The following is a 21529-nucleotide window of genomic DNA, read 5'->3' on the forward strand; positions in this document are numbered from 1 at the left end:
ATCGTCAACAAAGTCAGAGAACGGAACACGGCAAAACTCCCGAAAAAATTTCAATAATCTGATTAAACTATATTGAAAAAACATACTTTACGATGATATGGTCACATGTATCAGATAAAATCAAAGCCGGAGATAGTAGTCGTCCATAACGGCAGCTAAACAGAAGGCAATCCCACTGTCCACCGCGCGCTCCTCAGAGTACCGGAAATGAGGGACACGTCATACAAAGAGCCTGTATTCCACGTCAGACCAAGATAAACACGAAATTTCTTCTCTCACAGCCTCTTGACATCCAGGGGAAGGTCTATGAAGTGCACGTAGACTCTTACGTTTCATGCCCATGTATAGGCAGGAAGAAAAACAGAGCCTCAATTTCAGACTTTCCACTTCCTGGTCAGGAAGTTTGTGCCAAATGAGTTCTGTTTGACTCACAGATATAATTCAAACGGTTTTAGAAACTAGAGAGTGTTTTCTATCCAATAGTAATAATAATATGCATATTGTATGAGCAAGAATTGAGTACGAGGCCGTTTGAAATGGGCACATTTTATCTGGCTACTCAATACTGCACCTGCAGCCCAAACAGGTTAAAATCTAGCCACCGTGTCAGATTTCAAAAAGGCTTTACGGCAAAAGCAAACCATGCGATTATCTGAGGACAGCACCCCATCAAACAAACACATGACAATCATATTTCAACCCGCCAGGTGCGATACAAAACTCAGAAATAACTATATAATTTGTGCCTTAAGTTTGAAGAGCTTCTTCTGTTGGGACTCCAATATGTCCCATAAACATCACAAATGGTCCTTTTGTTCAATTAATTCCATCGTTATATCTCCAAAATGTCCATTTATTTGGCGCGTTTGATTAAAAAAACACAGGTTCCAACTCACCCAGCATGACTACAAATATCTAATAAGTTAAGTTACCTGTAAACGCTGTCCAAACATTTCAAACAACTTTCCTAATCCAACTTTAGGTATTTTAAAATGTAAATAATCGAGAAAATTTAAGATGGGATAAACTGTGTTCAATACCGGATAAAAACAACGTGAAGCGCGTGACCTGGAGCGCGCATCAAAACATTAGAGAGCACTAGGCTGGACCCTCGTTCTGAATAGCCGTACTTCTTCATTTCTCTAAAGAAAAACATCAACCAATTTCTAAAGACTGTTGACATCTAGTGGAAGCAATAGGAACTGCAACCAAGTGCCACAGAAAAGTGCCACACAAAGCCATTTGAAAACAGAGTTCCCTCAACAACAAAAAAATCCTCCTGGATGGTTTGTCTTCGGGGTTTCACCTGCCAAATAAGTTCTGTTATACTCACAGACAGTATTTTAACAGTTTTAGAAACTTTAGAGTGTTTTCTATCCAAATCTACCAATTATATGCATATCCTAGCTTCTGGGCCTGAGTAGCAAGCAGTTTACTTTGGGAACGCTTTCAACCTGGATGTGAAAATACTGCCCCCTATCCCAAACAGGTTAAGGAAAGAAATTCCACAACTTAACTTCTAAAAAGGCACACATGTTAATTGAAATGCATTTCAGGTGACTACCTCATGATGCTACAGTCCTCCTTTAAGACTCCATGCTACAGTCCTCCTTTAAGACTCCATAATGTTTCATCATTAGACGCTACAGTCCTCCTTTAAGACTCCATCATGTTTAGAATGTGTCTGGAAGCGCTACTCTATCTATTCTACTCTCATCCTTTCGGTTTTAATCATATTTATAATAATAATGTTATAATAGGTAATAACTAACTTTAATAACTAGGGTTAATACCTGCCTGGCGCCCCAACAAAATCTTTATCTTTACCCCCCTCTAACAATACCGCTACAGAATTAGCATAGTAGGCCATGTAACTTAAGGTAATCAGAAATATTTAGGACTAACTAATTCTTTGCCACCCATTCTGAAACTAACTGCAGCTCTATGTTAAGTGTTGCAGTCATTTCAGTTGCTGTGGTAGCTGACGTGTACAGTGTTGAGTCATCCGCATACATAGACACACTGGCTTTACTCAAATGTCATTGGCATGTTGTTGGTAAAGATTGGGAAAAAGAAGGTGCCAAACAGCTGCCCTGGGGAATTCCTGATTCTACCTTGATTTTGTTGTACAGGCTTCCATTAAAGAACACTGTGTTCTGTTAGACAGGTGGCTCTGGGGCGGCAGGTAGCCTAGTGGTTAGAGCGGTAGGCCAGTAACCGAAACATTGCTGGATCGAATCCCCGAGCTGACAAGGTAAAACTCTGTCGTTCTGCCCCTGAACAAGGCAGTCCTAGGCCGTCATTGAAAAAATTTATTTGTTCTTAACTGACTTGCCTAGTTAAATAAAGTTTACATTTAAAAAAAAAAAAAAAGCTCTTTATCCACAATATAGCAGGGGGTGTAAAGCCATACGTTTTTTTCAGCAGCAGACTATGATCGATAATGTCAAAAGCCGCACTGAAGTCTAACAAAACAGCCCCAACAATATTTTTATCATCAATTTCTATCAGCCAATCAGTCATTTGTAAGTGCTATGCTTGTTGAACGAACTTCCCTATAAAGCTGAAAGTCTCAATTTGTTTACTGTAAAATAGCATTGTATCTGGCCAAACACCATTTATTTTTTTAAATGTAAGGGTTGGTAACAGGTTGATTGGTCGGCTATTTAAGCCAGTAAAGGGAGCTTTACTATTCTTGGGTAGTGGAATGACTTTAGCTTCCCTCCAAGCCTGAGGGAACACACTTTCTAGTAGGCTTAAATTGAAGATAATGCGAATAGAAGTGGCAATATCGGCCGCTATTATCCTCAATCATTTTCCATCCACTTTCTCAGACACCAGTGACATGTCATTGTTGATTTTTTTGCCCAAAATTTCATTTAAGGTGCTCCAAAGCTTTTTAAAATCATTCTTCATGTCATTTATCTTTGTTTAATAGTGTAGTTTCTTCTTTTTATTCAGTTTAGTCACATGATTTCTCAATTTGCAATACGTTTGCCAATCAGTTATACAGCCAGACCTATTTGCCATCTCTTTTGCCTCCCTCTTCATCATACCATTTTTAAATTCCTCATCAATCCACGTGGATTTAACAGTTTTTACTGCCATCTGTGGATTAGATGAAGGAGGGGTTGAGGTCAGGACAGATTCTCATCAGGGAGATAAAGGTTTGGTATCCTGTTACCCTCTTTACTCTCTTCCTGTGGAACCATAAGATGTAAGGATTGGAGAGAAGGAGGAGTGTCATAAGTGAGATATATATCTGGATGGAACAAATGTTGGGATGTCTGAATTACAGCTGTACATAACCTTTGGGAATAATTAAACTTGGTTAAAGCTTCTCTAGTGTCCATGAGTTATTTACTGTGAAAAAAAATAACCAAACAACATCAACAACATAGGAATCACTACAAACAATTGTATGACCTCTTATATAGAACAGTAGGCCCAGCCTTTTGGAACTTTGCTTTTCCTAGATATGGCTACTATATTGTGATCACTACATCCGATGAATTTGGATACTGCTTTCAAACAAATTTCTGCAGCATTAGTAAAGATATGATCAAAATATGTGGATAATTTAATTTCTTTACTGTTTGTAACTACCCTGGTAGGTTGATTGATAACCTGAACAAGGTTGCAGGCACTGGTTACAGTTCAAAGCTTTCTCTTGAGTGGGCAGCCTGATCACAGCTTTCCTCCAGTATTAGTTAATTAATTAACAGTGTCTGGAGTTTAGTTTGCCTGTTCTACAGTCTTGTAAAGATAGGGGGGTTGACTGGGACAGGCAATGTAACATCCATAATGTTTTTAGGAAAAGTTTTTGTAAAATTTGCACCTTACAACAGATCATTGAAACTTTCTCTCCAAAGCTAACTTTCATCAAGGTTTTATATGGTCTATTGGTTTCTCTCTTTTCATTGGCAGAATCCGTTTTCAGTGTTATGATATTCATAACATCCATATCCACCAGTCCATATTCCTGTCAACTAACAGAACTCTGCTGGTTGTCCTGGTAACAGATACCAGTCTATCTTCCTGTCAACTAACAGAACTCTGCTGGTTGTCCTGGTAACAGATACCAGTCTATCTTCCTGTCAACTAACAGAACTCTGCTGGTTGTCCTGGTAACAGATACCAGTGAACAGATCTATTTATTTGTTCAAACTGAACTACAGCACTTACTTTGATGAGTCAAATCTGATCCTTTCTTCTCTTCTCGTCCTCTCACAGTTCCACTCAGCCCCGTTGTTTTCCTGCAGTCCACCAGCAGCACAGACAACCTCTTCATACCCAGCAGTAAGGTGCTACCGGGAGAGGCACGACACGGGGACCCCGGGAGGGAGGAAGGGCTAGCATTGTCCTGGTAACCACAAAGAGGGGACACAGACACATATCATTATGGATGCTGATGCCACTGTTGTCATAAAGTGCTTTACAGAAACACCGCCCAGACCCAGACGGAGCAGGCTGTATGCTAGACCAGACCGAGCTGTACCATCTGGTGTTCTGTTCTGGAGAGACTCTTCTCTGATTCGTCAGCATCAGGATGTTGTTGAGGCTCCCCAGAGGATCCACAATAGTCATGTCTCTCTCCTGTGTTAACGAGGACATCAAACAGATCGTAAACTTATGACCATCTATTGCAATCTTAAAGTCTTACAAGAGGCATGCATATGTCTAAAATGGCCACTTTCATCACGATTTCCTAAAATGTTGTTTGTGATGCAAATGTAAAAGTGTCGTTCCACAAAATGGGTGACTTTTGCATCCCTTTGATATTTTAAGTAGAAAATATGCACCAATATTGAATTTTAAAAGCCTGTTATATTAGATGAGGGGAACTTTAATATAGACCACATGGAGAATTCAATACATCTAATTGAGAAGTCCCAACAAAAAATGTACCAATGGCAGATCGAACCGTTAACAATTTATACAGTACTGAACAACATATTCAAATATAGAACTTCAGTAGAACGCCCCCACAGTTCAACAACTGCATAGTTTGTGTCCCTGTTTTTAAGAAAGTACTCACTGGTGATAATCGGATCTTCTGTCTCCTCTTTCACTCCCAAAACGTCTTCCTCCTTCACCTTTATTGAGATAGCATCCTCTTCCTCTCTAAAAGGTTCTTTCTCTTCTTTCACTATAACAGCCTCCTCTTCCTCCTTTTTCATTCTGAAAGATTCTTTCTCCATACAGCAGACCCCCTCTTCATTAGCAAGGTTGGAGTAGTTTGGTGAGCTCATGGTCAGGGACGTTAGCTAGCTAGATAGGTAGCATTAGCGACTAGCCTAGTGCTAGGCTAAGTATCAATCTTTAACAAGTTTGCAAATTGAACAAGCAAATTAGGTTAAAGTTAAGCAGTTGATACGTCAACCGAAATTTGTTTAAAACAATGGGATTAGCTAATGTACACAAACATGGTCTAAAACGTAAACCTTTCAGTTTTATGTTGGCTAGCAAGCTACCGAGGTGGTTGAAAGAGTATCCGCGTTGTTGTTCCTGAAGAAGCGTCCGGTCCAGTAAATTATACGTCACGCAAGAAGCAACACCTGAAAGACGCACTTCGCCATCCGCTGGCTGGAGTGGGTAACGCAGTTTGGTAACAATAGTTACTACACTTTTTGTATTGGAAAGAACGTCATAATAATTTAACAATAAGCTGATATATTTTCTCTTCCAAATAATACGTTCCTGTACACAGACGTAGAAGCTCAATATGAATATGTAGATGATTAATAAATACTTATATGAATAGGTAGTGTGTTATTAATACACATTTTCTCTGTTTATTTTTCACATTCGTTTTTATCTAGATGTGACCATACTATTCCCTTAAAGCCACGCTCTATAAGATACAAATCATCCTGTAAACAACAGAGCAAATGCATCACATGCAAATAGCACTTGAATATCTGTAGTGCTTTACACTGAGTCTACAAAACATTAAGAACACCTGCTCCTTCCATGACTTAGACTGACCAGGTGAATCCAGGCTAAAGCTATGATCCCTTACTGATGTCACTAGTTAAATCCACTTCAATCCGTGTAGATGAAGGGGGGAAACAGGTTAAATAAGGATTTTTAAGCCTTGAGACATGAGACATGGATTGTGCATGTGTGCCATTCAGAGGGTGAATGGGGAAGACAAAATATTTAAGTGTCTTTGAACGGGGTATGGTAGTAGGTGCCAAGCAAATTGGTTTGTGTCAAGAACTGCAACGCTGCTGGGTTTTTCAGCTCAACAGTTTCCCATGTTTACCAAGAATGGTCCACCACCCAAACAGTGGTGGTCAGTGCCGTTTAAGATGAGGCAGGACGATTGTTTTTTTCATGAGCATGGCCTTAATTCTATTACAGCATATTGGATGACTGTCATTCATATTTCACTCACCCTGTTCAATGTAACAGCAATAGGTTTAGGCTACTACATGATACTCTAATTGTCCCTATACCCATCATGAGTAGCAACCTAGCCTAAACCTTTGCAGTGACACATGGACAGACACATTCAATATCGCCTTGCACACTCTCGCCTGCATCTAGCTAAGATAGAGAAGGTGAACAGTATAACTTTAGACCGTCCCATCGCCCATACCCGGGCGCGAACCAGGGACCCTCTGCACACATCAACAACAGTCACCCACGAAGCATGGTTACCCATCGCTCCACAAAAGCCGCGGCCCATGAGGTAGCAACCTAGCCTATGAATGAAAGTTTAGAATGTAGGTCACACAGGTCGAGAGCAAATGTTGCGGTGACAGACAGTGACACATGGACAGACAGTGACACATTCAATATCGCCTTGCACACTCTCGCCTGCATCTAGCTGAAATAGAGATATTACTGGACAAATTCAGGTATGTTTATCCATGTTTAAGAAACATTTGTCAACAGAATCGGCGGAATGAATACACCCCTGATCATGCATAAACACAGTTCACTTTCATAACAGCCACGTTGTATTCCTTCTCTCCTCCTCTCACCTTTTCCCTTTGCTTCTGGACTTCAATGCACAACACATCAGCTGTATGTGACCAGGCGAAAAAACCTTTCCAAGTCAAACCATAACTGCTACACACAGCCTACATCCTTGTCACCATATTAGCTAAAGTAATGTCATAGTCAACATAGCTAATAGAACTAACGCGTTAGTAAACCTGCTACAATCATGCAGTAACATTACAGTGTACAGTCAGTAAGCAGTTTAGCACTTACATTGGCGGGTCCCAGTGGCAATAAATTAGTAAAACCAAAAGCTTACCTTGACTTGGAAGAGTTCCAGTGTTGTGTTGGATAGTCATAGCCAGCTAGCTAACATAGCATCCCTTTGTTTGAGCCAAGTGTTTGAGTAGGCTAAACTAGATAGCTGCATTTGCTAGCTAAGTAAGTGAAACTGAAAGTGGAAAATAAGTGACGAAATATCTCTCTCTCGCTTCTCCTTCATTTTGGAATAAAATAATTTGTTCAAAACTGTTCAACTATTGTCTTTTTCTCTCTCTTTGAGTCAACTATTCACCACATGTTATGCACTGCAGTGCTAGCTAGCTGTAGCTTATGCTTTCAGTCCTAGATTCATTCTCTGATCCTTTCATTGGTTGGACATCATGTCAGTTCATGCTGTAAGAGCTCTGATAGGTTGGAGGACGTCCTCCGGAAGTTGTCATAATAATAATAAGTCTATGGAAGCCTTGAGAATCCTCCTAGGTTTTGTATTGAAGTCAATGTAACCAGAGGAGGATGCAAAGTAGTATGTTTAACTTTTACTTGCTACGAATCCCGGATCCGGGAGCACCCCCCACAGTAAAAAAGATGACTAGCATAGCCTAGCATAGCGTCACAAGTAAATACAAGCATCTAAATATCATTAAATCACAAGTCCAAGACACCAGATGAAAGATACAGATCTTGTCAATCCAGCCATCATTTCTGATTTTTAAAATGTTTTACAGGGAAGACACAATATGTAAATCTATTAGCTAACCACGTTAGCAAAAGACACCACTTTTTTTACTCCACCAGTTTTTTACTCCATCAGTAGCTATCACTAATTCGACTAAATAAAGATATATATAGCCACTAACCAAGAAACAACTTCATAAGATGACAGTCTGATAACATATTTATGGTATAGCATATGTTTTTTTTCGAAAAATGTGCATTTTTCAGGTATAAATCATAGTTTACCATTGCAGCCACTATCACAAAACTCACCAAAGCGACTAGAATAACTACAGAGAGCAACGTGTATTACCTAATTACTCATCATAAAACTTTTCTTAAAAATACACAGCATACAGCAACAAATTAGTTCTTATTAATGCAATCGCTGAATTACATTTTTAAAATTAACTTTACTGCGCAATACAGCGTGCGCTGAAGCAAGGCTACACTGAAATTAATGGCAGCTTATGCATTTAACATTTTTCAACAGAACAACGATTTATCAGCATAAATAGTTCTTACTTTTAGATGAACTCGCATCAGAATCTTGGGAAAGGTGTCTTTTGTCCAGAACCATCTTCTTTTGGTCGAAAGATGTACTCTTGTCCTGTCGAAATCGCTGCTAACGTTCGGCATGTACCGGAAAGGTGTCCAAATGTTGAGAGCGCGTCACAAAGGAATGACAGAAAATCGCAATAAACTGATATAAATTGCTATGTCGGTTTAAATTAACTACCTTATGATGTCTTTAACAACTATAACGAATAAAAACATGACCGGAGATATAGAACTGGCTAAACCAAAGCTTGGAAGGAGGCCAGTCCGACGTCCATCCTGAGTCAGGCGCACGGTCGAAAAGAAAGGTACTTCCGCCCCAAGGTATTATATGAGGTCCCAGATTGCGCAATCGACTCCATTCAAATTGCCACCACTTACTGACATCTAGAGGAAGGCGTATGCAGTGTTTGTAGCCCCACAGCATTCACAGGGACATAAAAACTGACCTGGGAACAGAGGCCAAGATTTCTGAAATCTCACTCCCTGGCAGGAAAAGTGCTGTAGAATGAGTTCTGTTCCACCCACAGACATAATTCAAACGGTTTTAGAAACTAGAGATTGTTTTCTATCCAATAGTAATAATAATATGCATATTGTACGAGCAAGAATTGAGTACGAGGCAGTTTAATTTGGAAACGTCAAGAAAAAAATAGTGCTAACAGTACCGGTATTGACAAAAGGTTAATTCAATTATTATTTGGTGATAAAAGTATACTAAATATAATTACATCTAAACTGAAACTGACATACTCCATATTTAGTTCAAATAAATTGTTATTTCCCACATGCGCTGATTACAACAGGTGTAGTAGACCTTACCGTGAAATGCTGAATACAACCTTACTGTGAATTGCTTACTTACAAGCCCTTAACCAACAATGCAGATTGAAGAAAAATAAGAGTTAAGAAAATATTTAGTAAATAAACGAAAGAAAAAAAAGTAACACAATAAAGAATACAGGAGGTACCTGTACAGAGTCAATGTGGAGGCTATATACAGGTGGTACCGGTACAGAGTCAATGTGGAGGCTATATACAGGGGGTAGCGGTACAGAGTCAATGTGGAGGCTATATACATGGGGTACCAGTACAGAGTTAATGTGGAGCTATATACAGGGGGTACCGGTACAGAGTCAATGTGGAGGCTATATATAGGGGATAACGGTACAGAGTCAATGTGGAGGCGATATACAGGGGGTACCAGTACAGAGTCAATGTGGAGGCTATATACAGGGGATAACGGTACAGAGACAATCTGGAGGCTATATACAGGGGTTACCAGTACAGAGTCAATGTGGAGGCTATATACAGGGGGTACCGGTACAGAGTCAATGTGGAGGCTATATACAGGGGGTACCAGTACAGAGTCAATGTGGAGGCTATATACAGGGGGTACCAGTACAGAGTTAATGTGGAGGCTATATACAGGAGGTACCAGTACAGAGTCAATGTGGAGGCTATATACAGGAGTTAGCAGTACTGAGTCAATGTGGAGGCTGTATACAGGGGGTACCAGTACAGAGTCAATGTGGAGGCTATATACAGGGGGTAACGGTACAGAGTCAATATACTGAGGTACAGCTTAGGAGCAGGTGTTGAAATAAAAAACATACAGCTTTATACAGTTTGATTTAATGAGGCTTAATGACCAAAAGCACAATTCTATTTTTGTAGAAAAACATGAGACAAGTGTACGAGCATTATGCCTGTTCTCTAATGAACTTTAAGTAGCCTACATTTGATGTGATATATTCTTTTCGAGACAGGATTGTGTGACGGCACAGATCTGGGGAAGTGTACTAAGGCATTTCTGCAGCATTGAAGGTCCCAAAGAACACATCATTCTTACATACATTTTCTAATAGAAGAAAACAGAATTAAACAAATAAAATTATTATATACCTGAGTATCTTCAACATGGACAATCTGGTTGATTCTCTGCTCAACAACACTGACTGTGAATCAATCTGGTTGATTCTCTGCTCAACAACACTGACTGTGAATCAATCTGGTTGATTCTCTGGTTGATTCTCTGCTCAACAACACTGACTGTGAATCAATCTGGTTGATTCTCTGCTCAACAACACTGACGGTGTCAAACTTTGATGTGTGTCCAGGCTGTCACTTCTGTCATCAACTACTAACACCAGTGCTGCACCTTTGTCCTTGAGAGACTGGATGACGGCTTCCTGCTCCCTCTTCCATAGTGACAACACTGATGGCTCAACATGGGTTTCTGAGAGACTGGATGACGGCTTCCTGCTCCCTCTTCCATAGTGACAACACTGATGGCTCAACATGGGTTTCTGAGAGACTGGATGACGGCTTCCTGCTCCCTCTTCCGTAGTGACAACACTGATGGCTCAACATGGGTTTCCTGGTTATGAAAGAAAGTGTGGCGGTCAATGGTAGCCACTCCCATTGTGTGAAGCAGTTGTAGTCTTTGTTGGCATGTATCCAGACACCAGAATGGCAGTAGAAAGACCCTGTTCCCCACATGCTTCCTCACAATCATTGGCTGCCTCGACCACTCCCCCACCTGACCACAGGACCAGCACTACTGTCCGACCTTCATTCCTACAGGCTTCATCTCCGCCCCTGGAGTCTCTTCACCGAGTAAGTAAAGCTAGTATAAGAAACCTGTCCCATTCTACTTGTCTATTATCTTTGTTTAGAAATAGTCATGTGTGACCTACTGATTTTCCCTACAATTTTTTTTTAAGGATTTATAAATATTGAAATAGTAGAACGAGCAATGTCAGAGTCTGAAATATAAATATATATACAGTTAGTTTACAATGTATATGATGGTGTGTCTAGACATTATGGACCGTATATGAATATAAAAGGTGTGTACAGCAGTAGTTATATAGGATGAACCTTGACTAGAATACAGGGTGGAGTACTGGGTGGTAGACGGCTAGTGACAGTGACTAAAGTTCAGGGCAGGGTACTGGGCGGAGGCCGGCTAGAGGTGACTATTTAACAGTCTGATGATTACATTTTTACATTTTTACATTTACATTTTTAGTCATTTAGCAGACGCTCTTATCCAGAGCGACTTACAGTAGAGTGCATACATTTTATTACATTTTTTTTACATACTGAGACAAGGATATCCCTACCGGCCAAACCCTCCCTACCGGCCAAACCCTCCCTAACCCGGACGACGCTATGCCAATTGTGCGTCGCCCCACGGATCTCCCGGTTGCGGCCGGCTGCGACAGAGCCTGGGCGCGAACCCAGCCCAGCCTGGGCGCGAACCCAGAGACTCTGGTGGCGCAGCTAGCACTGCGATGCAGTGCCCTAGACCACTGCGCCACCCGGGAGTATGATGATCTGGAGATAGACCACACATTAACCACACATTAAGTATTGTGGTGGTAGCATCATGTTATGGGTATGCTTGTCACCGGCAGGGACTGGGGAGTTTGTCAGGATCAAAATAAATATGAAAGGAGCAAAGCCCAGGTAAAAAGTTAAAACCCACCTCAGTCTTCTGAAAACCTAACCCTGCGACATTGTTTAATTTTTCTGAAGGACAATTACACAAATGTTTACACTGCTGCCACCATCAAGCCTGGAGGGCTGGGATAGGGTTTTATTTTTCTGGAATTACACAATTTTTTATGCAAAAGACACTCCAGAATGGCTTTCCAAGACTTGTTGAGTGTTCCTAAGTGGTCTGATCTCAGTCCTGACTTGAAAAAAAACATCTGGTTTAAATATCGCTGTCCAGAGCAGTTTTAACAAAAACTATGGATGTATTTTGCACAAAGTTGGTGGAATCTTAATGAAACTGTAATGGCTTCCACCAAGTATTAAACTTCTTAAGACTAGGGGGCGGTATTTTCGTTTTTGGCTAAAAAACGTACCCATTTGAAACTGCCTATTTCTCAGCCCCCGAAACTAGAATATGCATATAATTGTCAGATTAGGATAGAAAACACTCTAAAGTTTCCAAAACTGTCTTAAAAACTTCTTGAGAATACAGGGGGTGCTATTTTCCCATTAGCATAATTTGCTCTACAGATTAAACTGCCTCTTATTCAATTATTGCTCTTACTATATGCATATAAATAATACCATTGGAAAGAAAACAATCTCTAGTTTCTAAAACCGTTTCAATTTTGTCTCTGAGTGATACAGAAGTCATTTGACAGCACTTTCCATGACCAAGAAGAAAAAAGCAAGATGTGTATGCCAGCTTCAACGCTCTGCCTATATATGGTCGTGCCCCCTATGACCCGAAACACACCTCATTGGCCTTCCTCTGGGTGTCAAGAGGACGTCAGAGGAAAAATATCTTGTTTATCTGGGACTGACGTGAAATGAGAGCTAATTCTTTGGCGTGACCGACAACTTCCGGTTGTCTAAATCGTGCGACTTGTAGCTGCGATTGTCTTCTGTTGTGCGGCCATTATGGATGAAAACTATCTCCGTCTCGAAGTTTGTTTGATACATGTGACCAGATCATCGTAATGTATGTTTTTTCAATATAGTTTAATCAGATTATTTGAATTTTTTCGGGAGTTTTGTGGTGTTCCGTTGTCTGAATTTATTTACGTTTGAGAGATCCGTGCCACTCGACCGGTACCTGTGCTAAATGGAGTGGGAAAGGAACAATTCTGAACGGAACCAACGACTCATCTTGACAAAGGACACTTTGATCAACATTCTGATGAAAGATCAGCCATAGTAAGACCCAATTTACGATGTTATATCATATCTGTTGTGCATGTGAACTGGCCGTGGGCGCCTAGCCGAATCTGCCTGGTATAGCTATGCTAATTTAGCGCTACATTTTGTTTTCGTTATAAAACATTTAATAAATCTGAAATATTGTTTGGATTCACCAGATGTTGGGCTTTCAATATCTGTACGCTGTGTATTTTTCTGAAATGTTTTAAGATGAGTAATTCGTTATATGACGTTGGTCTCTGTAATTGTTCTGGCTGGGTTAGCACTATTTCAGATTGCAGCTGCAATGTAGAACTGTGATTTATACCTGAAAAATGCACATTTTTCCCAAAAAAAACTATGCTATACCATAAATATGTTATCAGACTGTCATCTTATGAAGTTGTTTCTTGGTTAGTGGCTATATATATTTTTATTTAGTCGAATTAGTGATAGCTACTAACGCAGGAAAAAGCTGTTGGGAGTAAAAAAATCGTGTCCTTTGCTAACGTGGTTAGCTAATAGATTTACATATTGTGTCTTCCCTGTAAAACATTTTAAAAATCTGAAATGGTGGCTTTATTCACAAGATCTGTATCTTTCATTAGGTGGCTTGGACTTGTGATTTAATGATATTTAGATGCTACTATTTAATTGTGACGCTATGCTAGCGATGCTAATCAGTGTGGGGGGGGTGGGGGGTGATCCCGGATCCGGGGTTGAGGCTCGTTAGAGGTTATCGTCTGTGAGTTTAACAGAACTGATATTGCAGGCGAAAACCGGAGGAAAATCCAATCAGGAAGTGGCTCTTTTTTGAAACCTCTCTGTTCCTATGCATGCCTAACGTGCATTTAAAGGGATATCAACCAGATTCCTTTTTCTACGGCTTCCCCAAGGTGTCAACAGTCATTAGACAAAGTTTCAGGCTTTTATTTTGAAAAATGAGCGTGAAAGATCACATTGCATAAGTGGATAGGTGGGGGCTCTCAGAGTGAGTTATGTCAACAGAGAAAGGCGGCCATTGTTTCTCCCTGTCCTAATGAAAAACCAACACTCCCGGTTGATATATTATCGAATATATATTTGAAAAACATCCTGAGGATTGATTATAAAAAACGTTTGACATGTTTCTGTGGACATTATGGATATTATTTGGCATTTTTGTATGTGTTTTCGTGACCGCTCTTTCCGTTGGATTTCGGAGCATAACGCACCAAACGAACGGAGGTATTTGGATATAAAAGTAATATTTATCGAACAAAAATAACATTTGTTGTGTAACTGGGAGTCTCGTGAGTGGAACCACCCAAAGATTATCAAAGGTAAGCGATTAATTTGATTGCTTTTCTTACTTTCGTGACCAAGCTAACCAAGCTAATATAAGGCTAAGCTAATGTAGCATAGAAAGCTACACTCACAAAAGCTTGGATTTCTTTCGCTGTAAAATATATTTTCAAAATCTGACACGATAGGTGGATTAACAACAAGCTAAACTGTGTTTTGGTATATTCCACTTGTGATTGCATGATTATAAATATTTTTAGGAATATTTTTTAATCTGATACGTTTGGAAATTTCTGTCTTCCTTTCAGGACCTGAATGAGGCTGTCGTTTTTTTCTTCATGACGCACAACCCAAATGGCGTTTTTTTGTGATAAAAGTAATATTTATCGAACAAAAGAAGATTTGTTGTGTAACTGGGAGTCTCTTGAGTGGAAACGTCTGAAGATTATCTACGGTAAGCGATGAATTTTATTGTTTTTCACACTTTCGTGACTATGCTAATTTGGGGTTAGCTGATGTAGCATTGAAAACTACACTCACAAAAGCTTGGATTTCTTTCGCTGTAAAATATATTTTCAAAATCTGACACCATAGGCGGATTAACAACAAGCTAAGCTGTGTTTTGGTATATTTCACTTGTGATTGCATGATTATAAATATTTTGAGGAATATTTTTGAATTTGGCGCCCTGCAATTCATCGGTTGTTTAGGATAGTGAACCCGTATACGGTATGGGTTGGATGGGAACAGACTTATCCAATTATGATATAAAACTAAAAAAATTGTTCAACATTTTCTATTAAATCTAATTTAATCCCTTTATAGATTTAATTTTAAGGAGCAAAATGTGTCAAAAAGTTAAAAGGCGTGTAGACGTTCTATAGTCACTGATCAGCTTTAACTATGGAGTGACCCCATGAAATGAGATATCAGCCAATCACTGACCTCCACAGAACACTGATCAGCTTTAACTATGGAGTGACCCCATGAAATGAGATATCAGCCAATCACTGACCTCCACAGAACACTGTTCAGCTTTAACTATGGAGTGACCCCATGAAATGAGATATCAGCCAATCACTGACCTCCACAGAACACTGATCAGCTTTAACTATGGAGTGACCCCATGAAATGAGATATCAGCCAATCACTGACCTCCACAGAACACTGATCAGCTTTAACTATGGAGTGACCCCATGAAATGAGATATCAGCCAATCACTGACCTCCACAGAACACTGATCAGCTTTAACTATGGAGTGACCCCATGAAATGAGATATCAGCCAATTCACTGACCTCCACAGAACACAACTTTGTATAGTTTACACAAATATTAGCATCTTAGCTCTTATTGCAGGACTTTGAATGTGCTACATCACATCCATAACCAACCTATTGTGTGTATTGAACATTCATATCGGACTGTACAGCTAGCTAACTGGCTACTGATCAACCTATTGTGAGAATTGAACATTCATCATTGACTGTACAGCCTTACCTATAGAGTGTACACCACCACCGATCACAACTTTCTGTTTCCATCATCCAGCTGTCGTGAGTTTTTTATACGGTATGACTTTACTGACATAAAAACTTTGGATGGAAACATGGTTAATCAAGCTATACAGTGGAGAGAACAAGTATTTGATACACTGCCGATTTTGCAGGTTTTCCTACTTACAAAGCATGTAGAGGTCTGTCATTTTTGTCATAGGTACACTTCAATTGTGAGAGACGGAATCTAAAACAAAAATCCAGAAAATCACATTGTATGATTTTTAAGTAATTCATTTGCATTTTATTGCATGACATAAGTATTTGAAAACCTACCAACCAGTAAGAATTCCGGCTCTCACAGACCTGTTAGTTTTCATTTAAGAAGCCCTCCTGTTCTCCACTCATTACCTGTATTAACTGCACCTGTTTGAACTTGTTACCTGTATAAAAGACACCTGTCTACACACTCAATCAAACAGACTCCAACCGCTCCACAATGGCCAAGACCAGAGAGCTGTGTAAGGACATCAGGGATAGAATTGTAGACCTGCACAAGGCTGGGATGGGCTACAGGACAATAGGCAAGCAGCTTGGTGAGAAAGCAACAACTGTTGGCGCAATTATTAGAAAATGGAAGAAGTTTAAGATGACGGCCAATCACCCTCGGTCTGGGGCTCCATGCAAGATCTCACCTCATGGGGCATCAATGATCATGAGGAAAATGAGGGATCAGCCCAGAACTACACGGTAGGACCTGGTCAATGACCTGAAGAGAGCTGGAACCACAGTCTCAAAGAAAACCATGAGTAACACACTACGCCGTCATGGATTAAAATCCTACAGCGCACGCAAGGTCCCCCTGCTCAAGCCAGCACATGTCCAGGCCCGTCTGAAGTTTGCCAATGACCATCTGGATGATCCAGAGGAGGAATGGGAGAAGGTTGTGTGGTCTGATGAGACAAAAATAGAGCTTTTTGGTCTAAACTCCACTCGCCGTGTTTGGAGGAAGAAGAAGGATGAGTACAACCCCAAGAACACCATCCCAACCGTGAAGCATGGAGGTGGAAACATCATTCTTTGGGGATGCTTTTCTGCAAAGGGAACAGGATGACTGCACCGTATTGAGGGGAGGATGGATGGGGCCATGTATCGCGAGATCTTGCATTGAAGATGGGTCGTGGCTGGGTCTTCCAGCATGACAACGACCCGAAACACACAGCCAGGGCAACGAAGGAGTGGCTTCGTAAGAAGCATTTCAAGGTCCTGGAGTGGCCTAGCCAGTCTCCAGATCTCAACCCCATAGAAAATCTTTGGAGGGAGTTGAAAGTCCGTGTTGCCCAGCAACAGCCCCAAAACATCACTGCTTTAGAGGAGATCTGCATGGAGGAATGGGCCAAATTACCAGCAACAGTGTGTGAAAACCTTGTGAAGACTTACAGAAAACGTTTGACCTCTGTTATATACCCTTTGTTGGCAATGACAAAGTATTGAGATAAACTTTGTTATTGATCTAATACTTATTTTCCACCATAATTTGCAAATACATTTATTAAAAATCCTACAATGTGATTTTCTGGAATTTCTTTTCTAATTTTGTCTGTCATAGTTGAAGTGTACCTATGATGACAATTACAGGCCTCTCTCATCTTTTTAAGTGGGAGAACTTGCACAATTGGTGGCTGACTAAATACTTTTTTGCCCTACTGTATGTATGTATGTATGTATGTATGTATGTATGTATGTATGTATGTATGTATGTATGTATGTATGTATGTATGTATGTATGTATGTATATATGTATGTATGTATGTATGTATGTATATATTTATACACTTAACAAAAATATAAAACAAATGCATCAATTTTAAGATTTGACTGAGTTACAGTTCATATAAGGAAAAAAGTCTATGTAAATAAATTCATTGGGCCCTAATCTATGGATTTCACATGACTGGGAATACAGATATGTATCTGTTGGTCACATATACCTTTAAAATAACGATACCATGAAAAGGTAGGGGCATGATCAGAAAACCAGTCAGTATGATGTGACCACCATTTGCCTAGAGTTGATCAGGCTGTTGATTGTGGCCTGTGGAATGTTGTCCCACTCCTCTTCAATGGCTGTGCAAAATTGCTGGATATTAGCGGAAACTGGAACACGTTGTCGTACACGTCAATGCAGAGCATCCCAAACATGCTCAATGGGTGACATGTCTGGTGAGTATGCAGGCCATGGGAGAGCTGAGACATTTTCAGCTTCCAGGAATTGTGTACAGATCATTGCGACATTGGGCCGTGCATTATCATGCTGAAACATGAGGTGATGGCGGCAGATGAATGGCACGACAATGGGCCTCAGGATCTCGTCACGGTATCTCTGTACATTCAAATTGCCAACGATAAAATCCAATTGTGTTCATTGTCTGTAGCTTATGCCTGCCTATACCTTCACCCCACCATGGGACACTGTTCACAACGTTGACATCAGCAAACCACTCGCTCACACAACTCCATACATGTGAGGCCAGTTGGACGTACTGCCAAATTCTCTAAAACAACGTAGGAGGTGGCTTATGGTAGAGAAATTAACATTTAATTCTCTGACAACAATTCTCTGGTGGACATTCCGGTAGTCAGCATGCCAATTGCACGCTCCCTCAACTTGAGACATCTGTATCATTGTGTGACAAAACAGCACATTTTAGAGTGGCCTTTTATTGTCCCCAGCACAAGGTGCACCTGTGTAATGATCATGCCGTTTAATCAGTTCACTTATTCATATATCTTTATGTACATATTCTTTATCCCTTTACACTTGTGTGTATAAGGTAGTAGTTGTGGAATTGTTAGGTTAGATTACTCGTTGGTTATTACTGCATTGTCAGAACTAGAAGCACAAGCATTTCGCTACACTCGCATTAACATCTGCTAACCATGTGTATGTGTGACAAATAACATTTGATTTGTGTTATTAAAACACTCACTACCTCATGAATGTTCCAATTGGTATTATTCAAACATTCACTACCTCATGAATGTTCCCATCAGTATTATTAAAACATTTACTACCTCATGAATGTTCCCATTGGTATTATTCAAACATTCACTACCTCATGAATGTTCCCATCAGTATTATTAAAACACTCACTACCTCATGAATGTTCCCATCAGTATTATTAAAACACTCACTACCTCATGAATGTTCCCATCTGTATTATTAAAACACTCACTACCTCATGAATGTTCCCATCAGTATTATTAAAACACTCACTACCTCAACATCAGTATTACTAAAACACTCACTACCTCATGAATGTTCCCATCGGTATTATTAAAACACTCACTACCTCATGAATGTTCCCATCAGTATTATTAAAACACTCACTACCTCATGAATGTTCCCATCAGTATTATTAAAACACTCACTACGTCATGAATGTTCCCATCGGTATTATTAAAACACTCACTACCTCATGAATGTTCCCATCGGTATTATTAAAACACTCACTACCTCATGAATGTTCCCATCAGTATTATTAAAACACTCACTACCTCATGAATGTTCCCATCAGTATTATTAAAACACTCACTACCTCATGAATGTTCCCATCGGTATTATTAAAACACTCACTACCTCATGAATGTTCCCATCAGTATTATTAAAACACTCACTACCTCATGAATGTTCACATCAGTATTATTAAAACACTCACTACCTCAACATCAGTATTATTAAAACACTCACTACCTCATGAATGTTCCCATCGGTATTATTAAAACACTCACTACCTCATGAATGTTCCCATCAGTATTATTAAAACATTCACTACCTCATGAATGTTCCCATCGGTATTATTAAAACACTCACTACCTCAACATCAGTATTATTAAAACACTCACTACCTCATGAATGTTCCCATCAGTATTATTAAAACACTCACTACCTCATGAATGTTCCCATCAGTATTATTAAAACATTCACTACCTCATGAATGTTCCCATCGGTATTATTAAAACACTCACTACCTCAACATCAGTATTATTAAAACACTCACTACCTCATGAATATTCCCATCAGTATGACTCCATGTCAGATAAAATAATATGCTGATTGTAAAAAGGATTAGATTGTCTGAATATAATTAAAATATAAAATACCCCTAATAAGAGGTTCATTATAAAATGTATAAAAACAGAAGTACATCATGTAGACGCATTAGGTGCTTAATGTGATGTCTGTTTGACTGACTGACGGTTTTTAATTGTCATGCATTAATAAAATATGCACTGACTAACAAATGGTTCTCTTTGTACGTTTCCAAATAATAACAATTATTTGATGAAATAAAGTGCAAAAAATTATCTTTTTGTCTGAAAATATAATACAAAATGTTACCAACTGCGTTACCCAGTCTAGACAGCAGATGGCGATGTGCGTCTTTCAGTCGATGCCGTCAGCGTGACTAATAATCTAGTGGACATGACGCTTCAACCAACAACAACCAGGGTTGCCATGTTTGGAGCAATGTTCTGAGTTTTCTAGCCAAATTGTGCTACTTTGAAAACGATGTGGTGGGTGAAAATGTATTGGTCGGGGGTTACAGGTTTTGGGCCACTTGTAATTTGCACAGCGGCCGCCATGGCATTTTTCTTAAAAATACAATCCTTCACTGTGATCTGCTGCTGCTGACTCAGGCAGTCTGTTGCTGATAGAATGAGTGTTGGGAGGGGGCAGCAAGAAGGGGTGGGGGGCGGGGCAAGAAGGGGTGGGGGGGTGAGACTGAGCGCTTTTTATTTTACCCTTTATTTAATTCCACACAATCCCGGATCCGGACCCCATCAGTAAAAAAGCTGACTAGCATAGCCTAGCATAGCGTCACAAGTAAATACTAGCATCTAAATATCATTAAATCACAAGTCCAAGACACCAGATGAAAGATACACATCTTGTGAATCCAGCCATCATTTCAGATTTTTAAAATGTTTTACAGGGAAGACACAATATGTAAATATATTAGCTAACCACGTTAGCAAAAGACACCACTTTTTTTACTCCACCATTTTTTTCCTGCATAGGTAGCTATCACAAATTCAACCAAATAAAGATATAAATAGCCACTAACCAAGAAACAACTTCATCAGATGACAGTCTGATAACATATTTATTGTATAGCATATGTTTTGTTAGAAAAATGTGCATATTTCAGGTATAAATCATAGTTTACCATTGCAGCCACCATCACAACTCTCACCAAAGCGACTAGAATAACTACAGAGAGGAACGTGAATTACCTAAATACTCATCATAAAACATTTCTGAAAAATACACAGCGTACAGCAAATGAAAGACAAACATCATGTGAATCCAGCCAATATTTCAGATTTTTTAAGTGTTTTACAGCGAAAACACAATATAGCATTATATTAGCTTACCACAATAGCCAGAAACACAAGCCATTTACCAGCAGCAAAGGTTAGCGATCATAACAAGCAAGCAAAAGATATATAATTTTTGACTAACCTTCATAAACTTCTTCAGATGACAGTCCTGTAACAT

At 39.6% G+C, this 21529-nt stretch overlaps 1 protein-coding gene across 1 annotated transcript in view; it reads right to left on the minus strand.

The window, feature by feature from the left end:
• The window catches only part of LOC120042501 (zinc finger protein 271-like), a 44468-nt gene extending 33370 nt beyond the window's left edge, over window positions 1-11098 (minus strand). The window contains exon 1 of the mRNA XM_038987333.1: window positions 11078-11098. Coding sequence (XP_038843261.1) covers window positions 11078-11098 — 21 coding nt within the window. The remainder of the gene's footprint in view (window positions 1-11077) is intronic.
• Window positions 11099-21529: the final 10431 nt, after the last annotated feature.

The sequence above is a fragment of the Salvelinus namaycush genome, unplaced genomic scaffold (assembly GCF_016432855.1).
Source record: "Salvelinus namaycush isolate Seneca unplaced genomic scaffold, SaNama_1.0 Scaffold7, whole genome shotgun sequence".
NCBI classification, from domain to species: domain Eukaryota; kingdom Metazoa; phylum Chordata; class Actinopteri; order Salmoniformes; family Salmonidae; genus Salvelinus; species Salvelinus namaycush.